Source organism: Helobdella robusta (genome assembly GCF_000326865.2).
Source record: "Helobdella robusta unplaced genomic scaffold HELROscaffold_3, whole genome shotgun sequence".
In the NCBI taxonomy this organism is placed as follows: Eukaryota; Metazoa; Annelida; class Clitellata; order Rhynchobdellida; family Glossiphoniidae; genus Helobdella; species Helobdella robusta.
In genome coordinates, this window is record NW_008704501.1 from 6,651,340 (window position 1) to 6,675,245 (window position 23,906).

The 23,906-nt window shown below is 31.9% G+C and overlaps 5 protein-coding genes across 5 annotated transcripts; 3 read left to right on the forward strand and 2 right to left on the reverse strand.

The window, feature by feature from the left end:
- Nucleotides 1-862: 862 nt before the first annotated feature.
- HELRODRAFT_188692 (hypothetical protein) lies at nt 863-8,729 on the forward strand (the record flags this gene model as incomplete). The annotated part of the gene is made up of 16 exons (XM_009021569.1): nt 863-884; nt 1,473-1,705; nt 1,919-1,999; nt 2,157-2,246; nt 2,331-2,402; nt 2,715-2,804; nt 4,237-4,278; nt 4,434-4,466; nt 4,850-4,885; nt 5,078-5,113; nt 5,297-5,341; nt 6,748-6,810; nt 7,217-7,288; nt 7,636-7,671; nt 8,026-8,079; nt 8,383-8,729. 16 exons carry the CDS (start codon nt 863-865, stop codon nt 8,470-8,472), a joined length of 1,095 nt encoding a protein of 364 aa, XP_009019817.1. The 3' UTR covers nt 8,473-8,729.
- An 82-nt stretch (nt 8,730-8,811) lies between these two features.
- HELRODRAFT_65821 (hypothetical protein) lies at nt 8,812-12,041 on the reverse strand (the record flags this gene model as incomplete). Its single annotated transcript, XM_009021570.1, has 6 exons — nt 8,812-8,952; nt 9,109-9,237; nt 9,393-9,589; nt 9,757-9,859; nt 11,384-11,538; nt 11,885-12,041. The coding sequence occupies 6 exons, from the start codon at nt 12,039-12,041 to the stop codon at nt 8,812-8,814; spliced, it is 882 nt and encodes a 293-aa protein (XP_009019818.1).
- Nucleotides 12,042-12,823: 782 nt separating this feature from the next.
- Nucleotides 12,824-15,378, forward strand: HELRODRAFT_188693 (hypothetical protein). The gene is given in 7 exon segments (XM_009021571.1): nt 12,824-12,911; nt 12,931-12,981; nt 13,171-13,325; nt 13,575-13,705; nt 14,084-14,166; nt 14,460-14,630; nt 14,862-15,378. The coding sequence occupies 5 exon segments, from the start codon at nt 13,226-13,228 to the stop codon at nt 15,235-15,237; spliced, it is 861 nt and encodes a 286-aa protein (XP_009019819.1). The 5' UTR covers nt 12,824-12,911; nt 12,931-12,981; nt 13,171-13,225; the 3' UTR covers nt 15,238-15,378.
- Nucleotides 15,379-16,517: 1,139 nt separating this feature from the next.
- On the forward strand, nt 16,518-16,775 carry HELRODRAFT_65737 (hypothetical protein; the record flags this gene model as incomplete). Its single annotated transcript, XM_009021572.1, has 1 exon — nt 16,518-16,775. One exon carries the CDS (start codon nt 16,518-16,520, stop codon nt 16,773-16,775), a length of 258 nt encoding a protein of 85 aa, XP_009019820.1.
- Nucleotides 16,776-17,322: 547 nt separating this feature from the next.
- HELRODRAFT_65278 (hypothetical protein) lies at nt 17,323-20,924 on the reverse strand (the record flags this gene model as incomplete). The annotated part of the gene is made up of 8 exons (XM_009021573.1): nt 17,323-17,497; nt 17,634-17,856; nt 18,029-18,143; nt 18,362-18,522; nt 18,925-18,992; nt 19,285-19,592; nt 19,956-20,138; nt 20,376-20,924. The coding sequence occupies 8 exons, from the start codon at nt 20,922-20,924 to the stop codon at nt 17,323-17,325; spliced, it is 1,782 nt and encodes a 593-aa protein (XP_009019821.1).
- Between the last annotated feature and the right edge of the window lie 2,982 nt (nt 20,925-23,906).

The following is a 23,906-nucleotide window of genomic DNA, read 5'->3' on the forward strand; positions in this document are numbered from 1 at the left end:
AGTTCAGAGCGGATCTCAAGACCCATCTCTTTTCAAAATTCATTGAGGAGCGCTGTTGAACATCTCGAAAATAGCGCTTTATAAGCTAATTAATTGATTGATTGAATTATGAGTCGAATACCTGCAGAAGATAAGTGGAAAGATTGGAAAGGACCGTGCCAATTAACCACCTGGATCAACGACGTGGTATATCGGATACGAGAACGAGGTGAGCCATGGATCAAAATGAAGATCGTACGTCTGGATCGGCTAACCTCCTTCCCAGAACCAGAAGACCAACGCAGCAAGGAGAATTGACCAAATCGAAGACGATTTTGGTCTCAGTGGAGGGCAATGTTACAGAGGTGAAGCCAAGATAAGAATTAGTAGTTGAAAATTGTGTGAAACGCTTGCAAATTAATTAGAAAGCGTAAATAATTAAAACGGGTATAAAAAAAAAGTCACGTGACACGGCATCGGTAGCTATATAAAGAACGCCAAGAGACACACAAGGGAGACGAGAGAGAGGACCGACAAACAAAAGTTAGAACAGGTAAGAAGAAGACGAAACAACAGTTGAAGTAGAAGTCATAAATGTGATTTATGTAGTTATTTGGATTAATTCATTCTTTCTATTACTGCTGGTATTTGGATTAATTCATTGTTTCTATTACTGCTGGTAAACGTTCAACTTAGTGTGCGTTTAAAGTAGTTGTGTTCAACTATCGGAAATCTTGAACCTACCGATAAACGAACTCTTGATTATCGTTGAAAGCTACAACACGGTGTTAGAGATATAACGAGTATTGAAGCTATAACATCGGCGTTGCTAGTAACGAGGTCGAAGAGGTTACAACACTGGTGAGGAAGTGGGATATTCAAGATGTTACACACTGTTGACAGAGGTAAGTTTTTGATAGCTGGAATCCCACTGTAGTCAAGAATACCAGGACAAGAGAACTCAATGCAACAGTTGTATTCCGTGATTTACCTGTCGACGAGTTATTGTGATGTATTCTAACGATTTTAACGATTGAATAAACGAGTGATTGATCACAGCAATACACGCAAGTGATTGCCAGCACTGTCTTCTTTCTGATAAGGTCATCTGAAATGAGTCTGTTCAGGAGTTAAGATTCCACGTAGAGAGAAATAATCCTGACCCCAACAAGTTCAAGCGGTCGGTTATATCAGTATGTATGAAGTTATGTATGTATGCATGTATGTATGTATGTATGTAGAGATGTGTATGTGTGTGTGTTTGTGAGGGAATGTTTTTATGTATGTATCAATAAATGTTTATTTGTGTATCTATATTTATATTTATGTACCTGTGTATGTATTTCGTATTATAGGCATGCGTTTAACTCCATTTAGTTGATATTTCCACAATCTGATGTGTTGTATTAAGTCAAGATAATCATTTTTTACGGTGTAGAAAAAATTTCTTTAGTTCGAGACACTTTTGAACCGTGCAAATTTTTTCAAATTAGATGTTTTCAAAAGACAACCGATCAGTTTTGATAGCCGAGTTGTACAACAAAATACTAATATAAAAACTAGAATTAAAAACACTGAGAACAAATTTGTCCAGGGGCCGAAAGGGGACAAGGGTTCAAATGCCCATCCTGGCGGGGTCATCGTACCTGACAGTAATGGACTTCCCACTGGATTTATCGAGGGACCGCCCGGTCAGCCCGGTCCACCCGGAATGCCAGGAAGGAAGGTTCTACGAGGAATCCTATTTTAATTTTCATTAAAAATTGATGTGTAACTTTTTCTTCAAGTGCAAAAAATAAGTTGATAAGGCACGTTAGTGCAACTCAACAGTTTGCTAATTTGAAATAAATTGACTATCCCATTTAAAACTTTTTGACTAAAAAAATATTTTTATTCAATCAACAAAGCACCCATTACAAACCTTAAAATTTGAAATCAGGGTGATGTCGGCCCAGCTGGCCTTGTCGGTGAGAAAGGGGACAAGGGTGAAAAAGGAAGAATCGGAAGGAAAGGAAAAGAGGTGTGTTTATCCAAAAATTATCAAAAATTATATATATATATATATATATTATTTTAATTATTTTTTGATCAATCAATCAATACAATTTCTACGTTAATCAGATTTCTAAATCTCTAAAAGTTTAATAAAAAATTAAAAAATACAATTTTTTTTATAGGGAGTCATGGGGCCAAAGGGTGATAGTGGTGCACCTGGTAGAGATGGGCAGAAAGGAGAGATGGGCGATCATGGAATACCAGGTTCAACGGTGAGTATTGTTATTTTTTAAGTAATCGACTTTGATGTCAAATATTTCTGTATCGGTTTTACTAGTCGGATATTTAAATTATAGGGAAAAGATGGAATTCCGGGTTTGAATGGCTTTGATGGTAAAAAAGGTGAAACCGGGCCAATGGGACCCCAAGTAAAAATTTATTATTACATTATTTTAATATGCATTTAAATTTATTATTGTTAATAATAACTTATAACTATGGTATATAATAAATAATTAATAGCTTTGCTTCTGCTATAATAAATAAAACTTTTATTATACCATACCTGTCTAATCGATTTCTTTACAAATTTTTATATAATTTATATTCATGAGTTATCCTTAGTAGTAGTAGTAATCGTGGTAGAGCAGTAGTAGTAGCAGCAGCGCTAGCAACACAACGTATTAACATTATTCAAAAATAATATAGTTATTACAATAAGTATAAAAAATTCTACTTAGGGGTTTCCGGGTAAAAAAGGCGAAGTGGGTGATCCGGGAAATCCGGGTGAAACGGGATTAATGGGACCAAGGGGACCACCAGGAACCCCGGTACGTTTGTATGTGTGTGTGGGCGTATGTATGTTGTTGTGCGTGCGTGTATGTGTGCTGTGTGCGTGCGTGTATGTGTGTTGTACGCGCGCGTGCGTGTGTGTGTGTATTTTTGGTGAACAAGCGTTACTGTTAAGTAGATTAATAAATTATAATTAAATTTTGTTATAGTAGTAATAATAATAATAATAATGATAGTGATAATGATAACTGCTATTATAGTTGTGATCGCAAAATGTACCTTAGGTTTACATCACTTTTTGGTTTTTGCATTCCATACATAAACAAACATACATTCCCACATACACACAAACATACACACACATACATGCACACACACATACATTCATACATACATACACACACATACACACACACATACATTATACATACATACATAAAACCACACACACAAACAAGCAAACATAAATTCACACATACAAACGAACAAGCAAAATACATCCCCATCAAGTTCAATACATACATACATACACACCTACAACCGAAAAAAACATACAAAATTATGCAAACATTTATACACATATATGCATACATGCCAAGCAAAAAATGTGCTTATAAATCAAAAACTAGCAAGCGATTTAATGATTTAATAAAAAAGGTTTATTGCTGAGCTAACAACTCTTTCCAAATGTGATTTTGCACGCGTGTGTTTGTGTGTGTGTGTTTGTTTTTGGGTGTGTTTTCTTGTTTGTTTTTGTGTAATATAATAGAAAAAAGAGTAAAATAAAGAGAGGAAGAGAGAGAGAGAGAAGAAGAGAAAAAGAGTGAGAAAAAGAGAGAAAAAAGGGTTTGTGGAATCCTTTATAACTGTTATGACATTGTATGATGTTTTTGTCATTCATTTATCCAAAATAAGTGGTTACATTGTTTATGCGCGAAACTGTATATGAATATAAATATCAGAGATGGATGGATGGCTCGTGTGTTAGAGGATATGGCTTAGGGTATTTGTTATTGTTATTTTTGTTGTTATTGTTGTCGTTGTTATTGTTGATGTTATTGTTGTTAATAATGTTATTATTGCTGTTATTGTTGGTATTGTTGTTGTTGTTGTTATTGTACTCTGTCATGTCATTGTACTTTTTTTTCAAAAAGTTGTTAATGATTAATTACTCTTATATGAATTTATGCTGTGTTGTTATTGTTGTTGTTATTGTGAACGTTCATGATATGATTTAAACTTCTAATATTAATGATGGTGACTCCGAACTACGAAAGAAAAAAAATTGTTTTAAAATGATGAAGAAGATGAGGATGAATAACAACGATAACGATTCACTCGTTCGTTCATTAACTCATTCATTCATTAACTCGTTCATTCATTCATTCACTCGTTCATTCATTCATTCGTTCATTCATTCATTCAGTCATTTCAATCATTCATTCATTCACTCATTCATTCACTTGAAAGGGTGGTTCCTCGCATATGCAAAGCAATGGGTCAACTAACTACGTACGTGCGAATATTATTACAACAAAAATGTTATTACAACAGTAGTAATAATTTATTTACAATACTACAAGTAAGAGTAATAATAACATAATAATAATAATAATAATAATATAATAATAATAATAATAATAATATAATATAATATTAAATGTTAGATCATTGGACCACCCGGACCGCCTGGAGCATTGGTACGCTGATGATTATTATTATCATTCTCATGTGTTTTTATTCATGAGATAATTATCGTTGAATAATTATTATTAATTATAGTTATTATTTATAAATTTTGTTATTAATTATTATTATTATATTCAAAAATTATTCAATTTTTTCTCTCATCTCCATCTCTCTCTCTCTCTCTCTCTCTCTCTCTCTCTCTCTCTCTCTCTTTCTTTGTCCCTTCTGTTTCCCTGTTTATCTTTTTTCTCTGCTCTCTTTCCCTCTTTTTATCTCTTTCTCTCTCTTAAGTTCTCTACGTTAACTTTTTTAGTGTCTGATAAAGCACGGAACAATTATTGTTTCTTTTCATTAGTGACATTAATTATGCGTGCAATTAATTTATTCATACAAGGGGCACCCAGGAGTTCAAGGCATACCTGGCATTAAGGTGGGTGGGGGTTATCATAAATTTTATTGGCGGTATAGTTTTGAATTTGATTGGCCAGGATTGGGAAACTTAATGGTAGTGATTGAAATTCATAACTCTACTCACAAATTCATTTGACTGTTATGCGATTTGAAGAGATAAATGACAAAAAAGAAATAATTACTCAATCTATTTTTCCAACTTTTGAAACAGGGTGAGCGCGGTTACGTTGGAGAGAAAGGAGAGTCCGTAAGTTTTTAAATATTTTTCAAAAAAATTCTCCAAAATTGATAAATTATTTTCAGATAATATTCACTCTCTAAAATATTTTATAAGAAATAAGAATTCAAAACCATAATTAACAAATATTCTAATTATAACTATTTATAATAATTATAACTAATTATAATTAATGAAATAATTTACCAAAAGGGCGTGAAAGGAGAGCGTGGTGATGATGGCCCGATTGGACTGCCGGTAAAAAAAATTTCTTTCGTCAATTTAAAAAAATTCCTTAATTATTTTTATTTAACAAATCTAATCATTTCTTTAAAATGATAATAATAATATTATTATTATTAGTGTGTTTGTAAGCGCCCTTCAAAAAGATCTCAGAGGCGAAAAAGATTATTGCAGTACATTGCGTAGCGCTTTATTAAAGCCATGCAGTGAATGGAGAGAAAAAGGACATTAGCACGAGCAAGCTGGACAAAAAGATGGTGATTCAACTTTTTACGAAATTGATTAACAGACAACACAGAATCACGAAGGTCCCTAGGCAAACCATTCCAGACAGCAAGACACATTACGGAGAAATTTTTCGACCAAGAGCCAAGTTTGTGTCAGGTACAAACATTAAACCTGAATTGTCAGAGCGCAATGTTTGACTAAGCAGTGGCATTGTTCTAGAAATGACTCTGTCAGTTAAATTTTTAGGGGCAACTCTCTTAATACATTTAAAGACAGTTAAAAATATCTTGAAAATAACTCTCTGATAAACCGGAAGCCAGTGAAGATCAAAATGAATTGGCTCAACATGATCGTATTTAGAACCTACCCTTGCGGAACACCGTATGGCACAGTTTCAACATGTGTCGAGTTAGATCTGAAGAGAATCTGCTGTGTGCGACCAGAAAGGTATGACTCAATCCATTGAAGAACAACACCATATACTCCAAATGAATACTGGTGCTTGCGTAAGAGTAAGGAGTGGTCGACACAATCAAAGGCAGAGCTCGTATCTAAAAGAGCAAGCAAAGACACATTCTGAATATTAATATTTATGTGGTATAAACATATGATATGATATCATATATATGATATCATATCATATGAATAAATTATATTTTCTCTTTGATATTATTATTTTTATGATTAATTATATCTGTTGATATTTATGTTATATTATGAAATTATGTATTCATTATATATTAATTATATATATGTTATACTATAAAATTACCGTGTGAGCATCTGGCTTGTTTGGTTTTTCTGATGGTGATGATGATGATGATAGCGATCAAGCATATCATCATCATCATCAACAGCATTTTCCTCATTTTTACTCGAATTCAATTTGAACTTTTCAATAATAATAGAATAATAATAACAATAATAATTTGATAATAATAATTATTATTATTATTAATTTATAATAATAATTAATGATAATAATAATTTCCTAATATTATTATGATTATATGGGGATTTTTGAGATACTACATCCAACTAATTAGTAACTTCGGAATTCTCCACCTTACTAAATGCACCATAATGATAACAACAATAATAATAATAACATTATTGTTATTATTATTATCAAAAGTTTAGTATTTGCACGTTTTTGGTATTTGAAAAAAAACGCCATAACAAACTTGAACTAGGGTGTGAATGGAATGTCATGTAAAGATGGAAACCCAGGGGCTATTGGCCCTCCTGGTTCATCCGTGAGTTCCTATTGGCTGTCAATTTACAATGGGGCGTGGCTTATTTTTGTTCTTTAATCATTGAGAAAGGCTCGTTTGTTTATTATTACCGTTATTTAACATGCTTTGTTTATTGTTATTGGTCTGTTTGATTCTAAAAATAGAAGTCCGTGTTATAAATAGAAATTTAGAATGTGTATGTTTATAGCATGTACTAACAGCTTATATTTAACTGCTAATGCTGTTTTCTATCTCAGACAATATGTTTATATATTTAGCATGAAGTTTTTTTTGGTTTTTTGGTGTTTGTTGAAAAGTTTCTCGTACGTTCTATTCATATACACCGTAAGACGTGTATGCATTTTTGTACCTACCATACAACTATTGTTATTGCTATTATCATTGTTATTATTATTATTTCTTGCAGGGCCCTCCAGGTAACGCAGGTGAAAAGGGTGAAAGGGGTGATCCAGGTAGATACGGAGACCCCGGACCTGTCGTTAGTGATGATGATGATGTCCTTAGAGATGATGATGATGTCGTTAGTGATGATGATGATGATGACTATGTTGGTTCGTTTACTTTTTATTTATGTTTTTCAACTATTTCAATTTTTAAACCTAACAGGGACATCCTGGGCCAGTGGTGAGAAGTTTTATTATTATTATTATTATTATTATTATTATTATTATTATTATTATTAGTAGTAGTAGTAGTAGTAGTAGTAGTAGTAGTAGGAGTAGTAGTAGCAATATTATATTATTATTATTATATTATTATTATTATTATATTATTATTATTATATTATTATTATTATATTTTATTATTATTATTACATAAATGTAGGGACCGCAAGGGAATAAAGGTCGACAAGGAGAAAAGGTAGTAGTAGTAGTAGTTGTAGTAGTAATAGTAGTAGTAGTAGTAGTAGTAGTAGTAGTAGTAGTAGTAGTAGTAGTAGTAGTAGTCGTAGTAGTAGTAGTAGTAGTAGTAGTAGTAGTAGTAGTAGTAGTAGTAGCAGTGGTCGTAGTAATAGTAGTAGCAGTCGTAGTAGTAGTAGTAGTTGAATAATTGTGGTAACATTGGTAGTAATAACGATCTTAGTTGTAGTAGTATTAGTAGCGGTTGCAGTAGTAGTACTAGTAGTAGTGGTAGTAGTACTAGTAGTAATAGTAGTAGCAGCAGCAGCGATAGTACTACCGCCACAAGTACATTAATTGTTGCGAAACAAATCAGGGACCCAGGGGAAAATCCGGCCGAAAAGGTCCAAAAGGTGAAAAAGGCGACCAGGTGAGTGTCATAATACCATCAAAATTTTTTATTACGGTGTTAGAGTGGTGTAGTGGTTAGAGGCGTCTGCTGCTAAACTGCAGTGGCTGGGTTTGAATGCGAACAGAGCCCGGTCTATTGGAGGAAAACAGCTTATCATGTGCTCACTCACGTGCGCTTATGAACTCGGCATCATCATTAACACCATATTCAGTATCGTCATCATAATCATCATCATAATCAACATCGTCATCAGTATTATCACCATCAATACCACCATATTCATCATCATCATCACAATCATCATCATCATCACCACCGAAGGGCATACCAGGACTGGATGCACCCTGCCCCATCGGGGAGGACGGTCTTCCTGATTGCGGATGGAAGTACATGACTAACGAAATCGAGTGAATGAATGAATGAATGAATGAATGAATGAATGAAGAAATGAAAAGAATGGTTGATAGATCGATTGATTGAGTGATTGATTGATTTCTAGGTGATTTTTCATTAATTATTCGATAAATAATTAAAATAAATTCTGTCTATGATATTTTTATAAACTTTTAAAACGAGCGTATTAATAAAGAAGGCCTTCAATGTTGTTAGTTTATTGACAAATATTTTTATTTTGTTGTCTTCCAATAAATATTCTTCCCAACTTGTGTATTCAATTATATTATTTTTGTATTATTAACATTACTCTATAATTATTTTTATTATTATCTCGTGAACTTGACCTCAATTGACCTAGGCGGCGGACGTGGGTATCTTCTTGGGCAGTTTGACCTTGTTAATAAGCAGGACGCAACTTCCGAGTCGTCCACCCCTTTTCAAGGGCTCTACCATTGTGATGGCCACACGGGGGTAGTCCAGTTTGTTCATGTATATCTTTGATCGAAGGGGTGTGCAAGTTTAAATTTGTGTAATGTTCGAACACTTAACGTGTATAATAATACACATAGTTCGTGGTGTAAGCAATACAAATACACAAGGGTAATACAAATAACAATACAGATATGCTTATTATGGACACAAAATACCAACTCCAGAAGCTCTTGGTATTTGTTCGTGTCCCAAATGTACCAGATTCCTGTTAACGTACACAACATTTGCTGCCTCGTCTTCATCCACGCTGATGTAACGGTACCCTGTAGCTCCGGAATTCTTTATTTCCTTTTTTTTTGTAGGTTGATTTGTTTCCGTTTAAAAGTGTGCGATAAATTTTTGGGTTTTCACTTCGTGACATTTAAAAGTTATTTTTAGATGTCACGTTATAGCTTGAAAGGATGTTTAATGTCTCCGAAAATTAAAAAAAAATGAAGTCGGACCACAAATGTCTTCTGGGCGCCTTCGCTTTTTCCAACGGTCATTATTTCGGGGCCAGCCATGGTGATGTAATCCTTGAGGTGTGTGGCAGGCCCGCAGACTTTCACGATAGTCGTGGGGAATTCTGGAAATGCCTTGGCCACTGCCTGGGCCCCCAGCATGTTCGATCTACACGAGAGGCCCACAAATATTTCTCGGCCTGTGTGTTGTAATTTTCTTTTTTTTTTGTTCAATTATTCATAAGTCAACATACTTACGAATCAAACTATCGATCATTGATTTTTATTCACGTATAAACTTATCAACCATATAAACAACTGATTGGCTAATCAGCTGACCAGCCAACCAACCAGCCAACCAACTGACCAGTCCAGAGAACATCTCCCCCTTCAATTAGGGCTTTCTCAGTATCCACCTCCATAATTTTCAGTCCTAATTCTTTCTTCAAGACTTGTCTCATCACAGACAGCTTAAGGGCAAAAAATTTGAATACGTTATTATAATAATTTACGTTAATTTATACAAATTTATGCGAAAAAATTTACAAAAATCTTAGTCTGATAATCTAAAAGTGACGAATTAAATTAATTTCGTATATTTTTTATGATTCTCTTCTGGGGGAAAATCATAATTGCACCGACAGCCATCATTATTTCAACGCTGTAACAACCGCGAACCCTGTGCGGCGAAACAGAACGAAACAATAAAAATAATAAAATCATAAAAAGATTAAGAATAACAACATGGATAGATGGGAAAATGAATGAAGGAATAATGTAACAGCAAAAAGAATAAAAAGAATAAGAATATCATTACGCATTCGTCAAATAAACCCATTGTTATTGTCCTAATTGAATTTCTGTGTGCGCGAGTACGTGTGTGTTTGTGTGTCTGTTTGTGTGTCTGTTTGTGTGTCATGTGTCTGTTTGTGTGTTTGTGTATGTGTTCGCTTGTTTGTGTATCTGTGTTTGTGCGTGCTTAAAGGTTCAAGTATATCAGTTATTAAGTTTATCAAGTTGTTTCCCCGCTCATTCATTTGTTCACGTATTTGTTAAATGATCAATTGAATCAAACCACATTTTTAATCAACCATCCATTCATCCATCCATTCATTCACTCATTTATCTATCTATCTATCTATCTATCCATGCATTCATTCATCGATCCATTCATTCATTCATGAGTGCATCATCTCCCTGCCATCAATGATAGTTTCTATCATATCCCGTCGTATCTCATATATGGAGCAGTAACCATTATACCGATAGTATGGAATGCCAATTTGTTATTTCAGTCACGTTGTCATTATGTAGCGCAGACTTTATTGTTTTGCACGCTGGTGTGGTTGCACGTAGCCTCATCATTAATGGCGGGCTCGCTGATGTCGGTGGAGATAGGAAATTAGATTTATTTGTTGTGTTATTGTTAAATACCAAACTGCGTTGTTGTTATGTTATGTATGTGTTCGTGTGTGTGTGTTCGTGTGTGTGTGTGCGTGTGTTTCTCTCTGTGTATAATTATGTGTATGTGATTGGATGAATGTGCGTGTGTATGTCTATGAGTATGTACGTATGTGTATTTATTTGTGTTTGTGTGAGTGTTTTTGTTTTTTAAGTTGTGTGCTCACATACTTGTGTGTGTGTGTGTGTTTGTATGTGTGTATGTTTATGTGTGTATATCTTTGTGTGCAAGTGTATATATGTGTGTGTGATAATATTATATTTGTGGTTATAGGGTGCAAATTATTTTGGTGGTGTCGATACGAAAGATGTAGGAATGATGAAGCAGCATCATATTCTGCTCATTATCTCAGAGGAGTTACATTCAATATTATTGATGATGTGCCATTACGAAAATTTAAACAGAAAATATCACACATCCCAACATTTTATTCCATCAAAATAAATACCAGGACCAAATAAATTCTACAAAAATTGCAAAAATAAATGGAAATCGTAATAAAATTTAAATATAAAAAAAGCTTCTCACAAACCTCTCCTTGACGAGAGGGCTTTCCCTTCAAAGTGGGGGGATTACAAATCAGGGCTGTGCCGTTTATTATGACGGCCACGTCGTCGACGAATAGGCAGTCCGGATTTTTCTCGTCTGCCGGCAGCTCGATGACATCCAGGCCAACTCTCCTTAAGCCTTCGTTTGTGTTTGGGACATAATTATCACTATATTATTAAATTTGGTTTTAAAATATTTTTCTATTATTTACTTGTTAAGTTTTGGTTAGTAATAAATGTAAAAAAAACTTTTGAAATAATATGAAAATTAATGATGATAACCTGTTTTGAACATGAATTGAACCTAACATTAACTTTTTTTATCATGCAATCACTACAGTTGAAATAGCGATAAACTATTATTATTTTTTCAAAACCGCAATTAATAAACTAAACTAACCAATTAATTAATCAAATGCAAAAATAATTAATTAATCGACTTTAGAGTATTGATAATAAATTAATCGAACAACTAATCAGCCTACCTTCGACGAGATCTTCATGTTCTTTGCGGGCCTGGTCAATGTTGATCACCCGCCCAGGTTTCAACTCAAATGACGACGACGAAGCAAAAGAGTTCGGGATACGCGAAACTATAGCGAAATTAAATTTGAAACAATCGTTGACTTTTGATCTTTGCATCTCTATAAGTTGTGATAGTTTAGTTAAAGAATAGTTTATTATATTTTTAATAAATGTACTGCAATCCGACAATCTATTTGATTCTATAGCGAAATTAAAATGAAAAAGTGTCTTCGATTCCTGGTGTTATTTGGATAGAATTATCCCTTACAATTAACTTAGTAACTAATTAAATGATTTTAACTGAATAAATATTTTACCAAGAAGAAATCAAAATGACAAAAGGTGTTCAGTTCAATGCATCTCATGCACGAAATATATACTATTATAATTCTATAGATAATTTATAATGTATAAAAATGAAAAGAGCAGTGTACATTAGCAATATAACACTTAATGCTATGTTCTAGAGGAGCAATCCGTGAAGGAATTCCCACCTAACCACCCAGTATCCTAATCTATCATTACATCGTTGTGCTAAGTTTCAATTTCGCAACTAACTAATAACATTGTTGTAGATGTAGTGGCATCCGCAATATGTATATATATATATATATTATATAATATATATATATATATAATATATATTGAATATATATATATATATATAACATAATATAATAATATAGAATATAATATGTCATAATCAGGCTTACAACGTAGTTTTGCCTAAAATAGTATTTTGTGTTAATATATATATATATATATATATGTATATATATATATATGTATATATATATATGTATATGTATATATATATATATATATATATTGAATATATTGCAAAAAAGAAATGTTTATTTTCGTGTCTACAGGTTTGCGAGAATTTTGCCTAGTTGGCAATAAAATTACGAGTTTGCAGAGTCTCACTTTGTAAGATTTTGTTTTTCTAAATTAGAATTTTAAAATTCGTAAATGGATTTTTGGTGTTTTGGTGTATCTGTATAATTGTATATTCTTGCTGATTAAATTTGGTTGGCATTCACAACCAGAACGTAAACGTGTCCCTCACATTTTATTTATGTGTTTATTTTATTTTATTTAATTATTCCTACAAATTCTCAAATGTAAATAAATAAATTAAATTAAGTAAATTAGTTTTTATTTATTTTTATTTTACACTTGGGCTATGCAGTCCAGCACATAACTAACTTCTTAGCTTTTAACTTCTTCAAATTTGCTATTTTAGTTACCAAAATACACCAAAAGTTTGGTTTGATTGAGTCTTATAAAATCTTATTGAAATGGAAGAGCAAGTTCAACAACAGCAGGTTGGCTCCGCCTCAAATGCCACTGCCAGCAACGATAACGTAGTACTTAATAATAACAACTCTGAAAATGCAGGTACTAAAAGAATAAAAATGCTCAAAAATTTGAACTAACTCAATTATTTAATTGCCATTTCAAATCATTATTTTATTTGTAGGAGTAATTTGTTTTTAGTAGTAAATTAAATATTCTTTAAATTTGTTTCACTATTGATAAGTTAAATAAATTGAATAAATAATTTAACTTCTATTAGAAGACAAATAGTGTATTAATTTTGCTAATTGTTTGATTTCATTGGAGAATAAATTTTCTTTCACTAAAAAGAAGAACAAGAGAATACAGAAATCGACATCATAATAAACAATGTTGTTAGTACATTCTACACGAGGTGTCATTTAGACCTCAGAAAAATTGCCACAAATGGCATGAATGTTGTTTATAGGAAAGAAAATGGAGTGGGTATTTTAAATTATTTTTATTTAATTATTTTTTACTAATTAAATTATTTAATTATTTATCAGTGTAAAATTATAAATTATCTATTTTTTTAATTATTATTATAAATATTTATTTATATGAATGTTTCACTGTTTATTTATTATTTTAAAATTTAATTGATCAGTTTAAATGATTATGTTTGTTTGAATTTTGATAAATTTTTATAAATTTTTTAAAAACAATGTTTGACATTCTTGACATCTTTACATTTATATAATAGTTATGTTATATCTAGATTTTTATGTTTTTATCTAGTTTTAATTTTTGTGATTTAATAAATATTAATATTAGAGATGATATTATTATTGTTAAATTCATAAATAAATGAATTGAAGATGGTGTCAATGAAGTTTAGAAAGCCAAGCGTCACAGCTAGCATTTGGTCTTCTGGCAAAGTTACATGTACTGGTTCGACTAGGTAACGTCATTGTGTTTGTGTGTGTGTGTGTGTGTGTGTGTGTGTGTGTGTGTGTGTGTGTGTGTGTGTGTGTGTGTGTGTGGTGATTGATAAATTATTATGATATGTTTAATGGAAATTTGAAATTAAAAGTTAGTTATAATCAGTGTCTCCATTAGGTAGCAAGTAGAAGAGACTATTCCTGGTATATATCTTTTTAAACTATTTATTAGTTTCATAATTTTTATCTCTTCTTAGATATTTCAAATAATTATTTTTATAAAATAATATATTAATTTTTTTGAAATAATTAGTGAGGAGGACTCGAAGGTAGCTGCACGCACGGTGGCTCGAAGATTGTGGAGGTTGGGTTTCGAAGCTGTAAAGTTCTGCAGGTTCAGGATCGTGAATGTCCTTGGCACTTGCAGCTTGCCATTCAAGATTCAGATCACTGAGTTCTCTAGGAACAATCCAAAAATGGCGAGGTAGTTGGTTGTTTTGTTAGTCATGTGTGTTAATGCTTTTTTATGTTTCATTCCTATAAATTTTTCGTTTGGCTTGCTTGATAAGTTTTTTACTATGTCCGTTTCCGCGTTTTTGATATTTGATTTGATATAGTGTTTGGGGTGAATTCAATGATGAATCATGATTCATTGTATGAAATCACTTGCTATAACTTCACCAAACGTTAATTCGCATTACCCATTTTTCAACAGCTATGAACCAGAACTGCATCCCGGTGTTACGTACAAGATCCTCGACCCCAAAGCCACAATCAAAATATTTTCGACTGGCAGTCTAACGGTCACTGCGCCATCCGTCGCAAATGTTCAGGCGGCCATCGAACACATCTACTCAAAAGTTTATGAGTATCGAATTGAAGGCCCAACTGAGATCGCCTCAAACGACGATTACGACAGTGAAGCCTACCAATTATTCCTGCATCACACTAACAACAACACTAATCTGATCACTTATAAAAAGAATAAATCGGGTAAATGTTCGTTGTCGGGACCGCACTCAAAGAAACAAAAATTTATGAGAGGAAGGGTCGACGATGAAGAGAACTGGAGTGACTCTGATGACGATTAATTAATAAACAGAACAATTTTGGAAACTAATTTAATATTAAAAAATGTACAGTTAATAATATTTCAAATGTTTGATATACTCTGAGTTGTTAACGTTCTTTTGTATAATCAGTAATAAATGCTCGTATGTTATAGATGATTATGCCGTGTTCGTTGAGTTGCCATTACAACTGAGTCGAATAAAACGCGATATACGGAAATGTTGAAATATTGTCGATGTGAAACGACTGAACAAGTTCTTTGAATAATACCATACCTGTCTAATCGATTTCTTTACAAATTTTTATATAATTTATATTCATGAGTTATCCTTAGTAGTAGTAGTAATCGTGGTAGAGCAGTAGTAGTAGCAGCAGCGCTAGCAACATAACGTATTAACATTATTCAAAAATAATATAGTTATTACAATAAGTATAAAAAATTCTACTTAGGGGTTTCCGGGTAAAAAAGGCGAAGTGGGTGATCCGGGAAATCCGGGTGAAACGGGATTAATGGGACCAAGGGGACCACCAGGAACCCCGGTACGTTTGTATGAGTGTTTGGGCGTATGTATGTTGTTGTGCGTGCGTGTATGTGTGCTGTGTGCGTGCGTGTATGTGTGTTGTACGCGCGCGTGCGTGTGTGTGTGTGTGTGTGTATTTTTGGTGAACAAGCGTTACTGTTAAGTAGATTAATAAATTATAATTAAATTTTGTTATAGTAGTAATAATAATAATAATAATAATAATGATGATAGTGATAATGATAACTGTTATTATAGTTGTGATCGCAAAATGTACCTTAGGTTTACATCACTTTTTGGTTTTTGCATTCCATACATAAACAAACATACATTCCCACATACACACACATACATGCACACACACATACATTCACACATACACACACACATACATTATACATACATACATAAATGTTATATACGGAAATGTTGAAATATTGTCAATGTGAAACGACTGAACAAGTTTTTTGAATAATTAATTTGTAAAAATTATTACATTAATATTGTTAACGACATAGTTTTGCTTTTACAAACCGTTTACGAAAGTTTTACGAGATTACAAAACAGCCAGTTGTGGCTTTCCATAATTTTTTAAAATTTCAACTCGACTTTGTTATTTAATATTGTTCTATGCTTGTGCGATTTATATAAGGGCGAAAATAAGTGGAAGGTTCAGATCTTGGTTTTCTAAACTGCGTAGGTTATATGAGTAAGCCGTCTCGATTTAGAGTTTTGTTTACTTACTTTTTAGAATCTGCCAGTTATTGTTGAACGAAATAATGGGCGATCGTTACAACATACACAGTCAGTTGGAGCATCTGCAGTCGAGGTACGTCGGAACCGGCCACGCTGATACGAACAAGTGGGAATGGATGACGCATCAACACAGAGATAGTTACGCTTCCTATATTGGCCGTCCCGATCTTTTGAACTTCTTCGCCATTTCCGAGAACGAATCAAAAGCCAGAGTTAAATTTAACTTCCTAGAGAGGATGTTACAACCGTGTGGACCCCCACCTGAAAGACCAGAAGAATAAATAACGTCATTATCGATATCACTGACTAATCGAGGATGATTTAATGATTGAACAAATGTTTCTTATAGTGTAAATAAACTTTCATTTTTTTACAGTTTTCTTTTGTTTGTCAATTGACAATAAAAATGAAATGCATGTGCTTCTGAGAACCTCTTCATATCAATATTTATAATAAATTTAACAAATAATCACATATATTTATCTAACAACATAATGCTATTGTGATTTATATGATAAATGAAGGGGTGCATCAATAAAATAAGGGTGTGTTTTTAATTTTATTAGAACTTAAGTAATTACTGTACAATACTACTTCAATGAACATAATTAAATAAAATGAAACAAATGTTTTAAAAAAAATTAAGGTCACTTGATAACATTTGGAAGACTTTAACGATTTTTACATTATGCTTAATAAACATTCCATTTATAAAGGATTAAAACGTTTTGACTAAAAACAAAAAATACAAAAAGTTAAGGAATTTTAGCATGGATACCCATTATTACACAGAGAAAACATTTTAAAACTTAAGAAAGAAGTGGCAGGTCAACGTTTAATTTTTGGGGCTAAGAGATTTTTCATCATGTCGAAACTGTTTCCATCCGGGTGTACTTCTACTATTGTACCATCTTCCAATCGTACTGACAGGTAACCAAATTTTGTGATGCCATTTATGAGGCCCCGAGGCCCGTCAATGCTATTCAGTGTAACTTCTTGGTCACTGCAAAATATTTTTTGCTTTTGTAATATATATATAATATATTTAAGATATAAATTTATGAAAAATCAAAAAATCCATCTGTATCCAGGATTTGGGCAACTAGAACTTGTTAAACATTAATTTAAAAGAAACATACTTGTGAAGCCAATAGTTGTAATAGAGTTCAAAGAACTCTGCCCCTTCATCTGACTGGTACGTTTGAATCAATCGATCAATTTGAGATATCAGTCGGCCAAGAAACTCTTCGACAGTGAAAGTGGGGAGAGGTTCTGATTGGCCAGCACGCAGTTTGTTGTGTTGTTCTATCAGATCATTGATGCATGTTGTTGGGTACTTATTGCATATATTGATTCCACAACCTGTAAGGAGTAAGAAATAACCTGTTATTTACTGCAGCTATTTATTGTTATTACTTGCCATCAGAATAATTTATTTCATTCAGATGTTTTTTTTGCTTTAAGACTAAATACATTATCTACACTGTATTAGAACGTGCTACGACTTTTTAGTAACAAAACAACGGGAGCCAACCAAGATTGATATGAATGAGGTCCTGCATTATAGTTGATCTGATCAAAATCCCTCCTAATTTCAACTTCTCAGCGAAGTATATATCGTTTGGCCATTTGATCCTTAAGTCAATATCCTACAAATGAGTGAACAGTGTTAGTGTTATCAGATAAATTTAATTTAGGATACAAAAAAGGTTTTGAAAATTCCAAAAAAATGTCAAAAACATTTTTTAATCAATAGAATAGCGGCCTTCTCCAAATAACAGCACAAATTATTTTGACCTAACAATTTATGATGAATGAACTCAATCATAACATAAAGAAATCTTACGGACCAACCATACCAACTAACCTCATAACCTTTCTTTTCTCTGACGGACAGCACGATAGCCAGGGCAACAAGATGCTGCAAACACGACACATGTTGGCCCAAAGGTGAGTTCAGGGGCAGTCTTATGTGCAGGGAACATAAGGCGCATCCCTCAGGGCTCAACCAAACATTTCCTCCCCTGCCTAGAACATTTTTTAACTTTTCTAAATTTTATTCAATTATTTTGTAAAAAGTTAATTTATTAATTAAAAAGCATGCTATTATAAAGAGATGTTTAGTTGGTCAAAATAATTTATTAACATCTGGATTGTGTAAGCATGAATCAAATTAATATCTATTTTAAACTTCAACCTATTTGATCACAGATGTTAAACTATTTAATTAAAACTTAAAAGAAGGAACACGTTTTCAAAACGAGCTTAACAACAATCTCTCAACATAATAATAACGTGTCCATCAAATAAGATAACTATCTGGTGCAAGCAATTTAAAACACTGTAGAATTTAGCAAGCGTATCAAATATTTTTTTATGTACATGTACACATGAGAGTGTTTTTGAAATTGTGGGAAAAAAGATGTCTACCTTGTCCAGATGTCTGCATGGAGGCTATGGTGACCAAACCAAGATGGGAGGGCATGTGAATTAGGTAACTGTTGGTTGGATGGCGAAGTCACAAATTTGTTTTGTCAATAATATCTGAGTATCATAAATGTCAACGTCATCTTGTCAACGTCATTTTGACTAGTATTGCTAATATAACTTTAGCCTACCTCTTACTATTAGTATCAGTTTCATTTCCATCGCAATATCACTACATAATCAAATGTCTAAAGCGTGCTATCATCATTAAAACGATATCCTATCATCATAAATAACATCATCACTTTTGTCATCATCTCCATCACTGTCATCACTACAATCTTCATCATCCATGCAACCTACTGATCTAATGTATCCATAGTGCTAGAGACAACGTCGGCATAAAGTACAACATTACCTAAGACTTCACTTCTCAGATGCTTCTTATAAACATCTAAGTTAAATTTATTTTGTACATTCGACGAGTCGGTTATGAAGTATATATTGTTAGTATTATTAGTAGCAGTAAAAGTAGTAGTAATGTTATTAATGTTGTTGTCATTGCTAGAATTATTAGTATTTGTAGTAGATGTTGTTGCAGAGCTAGAATAATCTTGAGATGTAGTAAAATGATAGGAAAATAGTTTGTTAGCAGCGTAGACATTCCCTTCCTTCATAAGCGGTTTCATTGCAGTACAAAAGTCCGCTTGCTTAGCCTGAAATTTCCAAAAATTTAAATAAAATACCCAAATTTAATGAAGAAAAGATGTAGGAGTGCGTATAATATCTAAATAAATTAGATATTCATTAATTAATACTCATTAATCAGAATAACTTAAATATTAAACATGGAATAAAATTGCTAGCCATTCTTCAAATTAACATAAATGAACATGGATTTAGCATTAAAAATATGTTGAATTTATTTAGGAAACTATTTAAACAGGCTATAAGATAAATTGAATTTATACATATTTATGATTTATATATAATAAATAATTGATGATAAAAATAATTAATTGTAAAGTCGGAACCTCATTGGGAGCAAGCAAGAGAACAGGTGATAGTGCAGGTGGTTCAGTCTGTTCACAGTTCAACCCCAAATCATTTGAAAGAATGTTCTTGAAAATTTCAATTCTCTCTAGGTTTGATTGTTTCAACTGAATGAACTCTTCTGAGCTCGTTGTCAGGTCCGATGCATCCTTTTCAAAGTTTACCTTTTTGATTAAAATATAAATAATAAATCATTATTATTTATACATTTACTTATCTATTTATTCATTTATAAAAAATATTTACATATAAAACTACATTTATACACATGCCACGACATACAATGTTTCAAAACTCACCTTAAATGTTACGTACAAAACTAAACAGGTTAGAAACAAAATGTAAACTTGTCACAGAAAACAACATAAAATTTCTTACCTGCAAACGATCAACATATTAACCTGAGATAGCAGAGCGACACCGGAACTCAGATGATGCCTAGCAAGTACAATTAATTGATTATTAGATTGACTATCTTGAGCCAGTGGAGTACATGAAACTTCATCCAAAATGGATGGTGCTACATCGTCGTAGCCCACATTGCAACCGCTGACAACGCTAACATCATTCCACTTCCCATACTTCAGTCTAACAATATAATTAGTACCACTCATCTCTGCTAAAGATTTAACTCTTCGGACAAAAAATTCATCGAAATTGCACGCTAAACTTATCACGCACCCGCCACCTAAAAAATATCTCAAAAAAACATTTTCATCATCGTTTTTTGGGATTTTATTGACGGCTAAAATTAGCACCATGGTATTTTCTATCCATGGCGTGGTGTTGATTTGATTTCTTTTCAGATGGTATACAACGTATCTATCCCTACTCAAACATTGAGAGAGTATGGAATACGTATTCATGTAGCTTTTAGTTGTATCTTCATTGGAGCCAGTATAAATTAGGATATTAGGTGGCTTGTCGGTAAAATTATTCAAAGGTTTCATCTTAGATTTGCAAATTTCAATTTGATCATCAGACCTGAGAGGAACTGACTTTAATTTGTTACTTGTAGTAAGTGGTTTGTGTAAAGTTTCAATTGCCACGTCGTTGTTATTGTTCATTATTTTGTTTGCAATATTAAACTGATTGATAGTAGGCTGTTGAGTGCAAGTTGTCTCGACTTCTGAATCCAACAACTCGAAGGCTAGAGATTAAAAAATAAAAAATATAGCATTAAGTAAAAATTTTTACTAAAAACCATCACTAACTAAATCAATCAATCAATCAATGGCTATTTTTATAAAATTAATTAGAGTAATAATTCTTCAAAATAAAATAATAAATAAGTACTTGTGATGTTAGATATGAATGTCTCATAGGACACAAGGAAGTCACTGAGTTTGGAGATATCAGAGAACAAGTTAATGAAACTAGCGTCGTCCTCACACTGGCAGATCAGATAATTTTCACCTTTCTTTGCTAGAATTTTCACATATTTATCTAGCTAAAATTAGAGAAAAATATTTTGCATTCTGACAAAGAATTCATCACAAGTAACAATTATGTTGCTGCATATAATAGAAATAAACGAATAGAAAATAATATTATAAATAATGAGAGTGACAATTATGCTAAAGAATGAAACAGAAATAGATACAAACATGTAGGTAGTATATTGTCTTGGGCAGAGTAGTAGTCATGAAATCTAACTTCATTAATAGATGTACAGTGTTCAAATTGGAATTAACAACACCTTCAGAGTTCTTCTCTTCCTTCTTTCCAGGTGTTTTGTGAAATTTAAATTTTTCTTTCTCCAGAAATTTTTTATCTAAAACTAACTGGAATTGAAAAAAAAAGTAAATGATTTAACGATTGTAAATGAAAATGAAATTATTATTTATAAACTACTGCATTATTCATACATTATTACATATAATAAACAATTTATGAAAAAATTATTTAAATTAAATATCAAAAGGAAAATACTTTTATGTGTTATATTTTATGAAAAATTCGAATATAAACAAAATTAACCTTTTCGTTGACTTGATAAAACTGATATTTATTAATTTTAAAAACAGGCTGTGAGTTAGTTAATGCTGGACCTCCCTCAGTTGGACTCTTCCACTTCAGCCAATCAGGCCATAGATGAGATACTGGCAAAGTGTCACAATCATTTATGATGCTATTACCTTTTTCACAATGGTTAACTGGGATAATTCTGTTGACGATGTAACTGGTTTTGTTGATGTTGTGTCTCAGCGATCTAAAAAAATTCATTTTCTTTTTGGTCTTTATGTATTCGAAGATGTATTTCACTAGAATATAACTTAGGAACTCAATGAATATAATCATGATTCTGTGGATATAAAATTACATGTTAAGAACAAATTTAAAAATTACAAACAAAATTTTTGATAAATCCTTAATAAACTAATATTGCAAACTGTTTATTTAAAATCTTAAACATAGAAATGAAATTGAATAAAGGAACTAATATTAATCAATGGCATATTAAAACGACAAGCCGCGTATTATAATACAGTGTATGGATAAGAATAGGAATACCAAATGCAAATACACATGAATTATTGTATATTCTGTTATATTATATAACATATAATATATATATCACATGGAATGGATGAATGCCTTTAGGTTTAGCTTAGCTTTATTTATGTCTTAGTTTTTTTTATTTATAAAATATTATATATATATATAATTATATATAATAATTAATATAGAAATTAATACACAAGTCATTCAGTTAATTAACTGAGTGTTGAGTTAAGTATTAGAATTAAATTTTAATATAAAATACATAATTTACGTATTTAATATTTAAATTTATAAATAAATCAAACAATTTCGTCTACTTATAATTTATTTACCAACCACCCTGCCTTTTGTTTGGTTTTGTTTTACTTACAGAATTTCATTTTGGTTTTTCTTTTTTGCATAATTTTATTTATTTGGTTTATTGTTTATATTTATAATTTTATTTATATTATAATTATACAATATACGAGAAATAAAAATGAAACACACTTTTTCCGACAGCCAAGTTCTGTAAATGAACATCTTCATTGCGAGAACTCATTATTAATTATATTTAGCTAGTATTTTCTAATTAGCAATTAATTAGGCAGTAGTTTAATTAGGCATGTTGTTTGATCTAAATTTACGACAATTCCGAACGTTCACTTTTAAAGAGTAAATGTGGAATGCCAAAATTATTTTATCAATTATTATAACGTCATAAATACAAACAAGCCTACATACGCTCACAGGTACATACACAAGCAGGCAAACATACACACACACACATAGACGAAAGACTTTCATTCGTTCCTTTCTTTATTTGTTCATAATAAACTACAACCTTAAAACCTTTGATAATGACATTGACCTGATGTATAACGTATAAACATAAGGTTACCTCAAAATGTACTCAGCTGTGAAGAGATTGAACACGAAAGAAAAAGAAAGAGAGAAATTGTATAAAAAAGAAAGAAATTGAAAGATGGAGATGATGAGAGAGATAGTGAAAGAGTGTCAGAGGAGAGAGATAAAAAAAAGATTTACAGAAAGATGAGAAAGAGAGAGAGAAATAGAAAATAGAGAAATAATATACCTGCTATTTAAATTTGTTCTGTTGTTGTCTTGATAATTGATGACGAACTGTAGATAAAAAGAGTGCTTGTCTTTTAAGAGATTCAACAGAAAATAGCGTTCTACTAATAAACACTGCATCATCATGGATCAAGGATTTAGGACTTATAGATACACCAGGACTTAAAGATAAACATGCCCAAATAAATAGTTTTATACAGCTTTAACAATGAAGATATTCAAAAATGATTAAAAGATGAATAAGCATCAATGAAAGTGATCTGGTATGATCGTGCAATTGTAGTAAGCAATGAAATTTAGATTGGAATTGCCCTATCGTATTCTTCCCATAACATGTTTTATTGGAATCATAA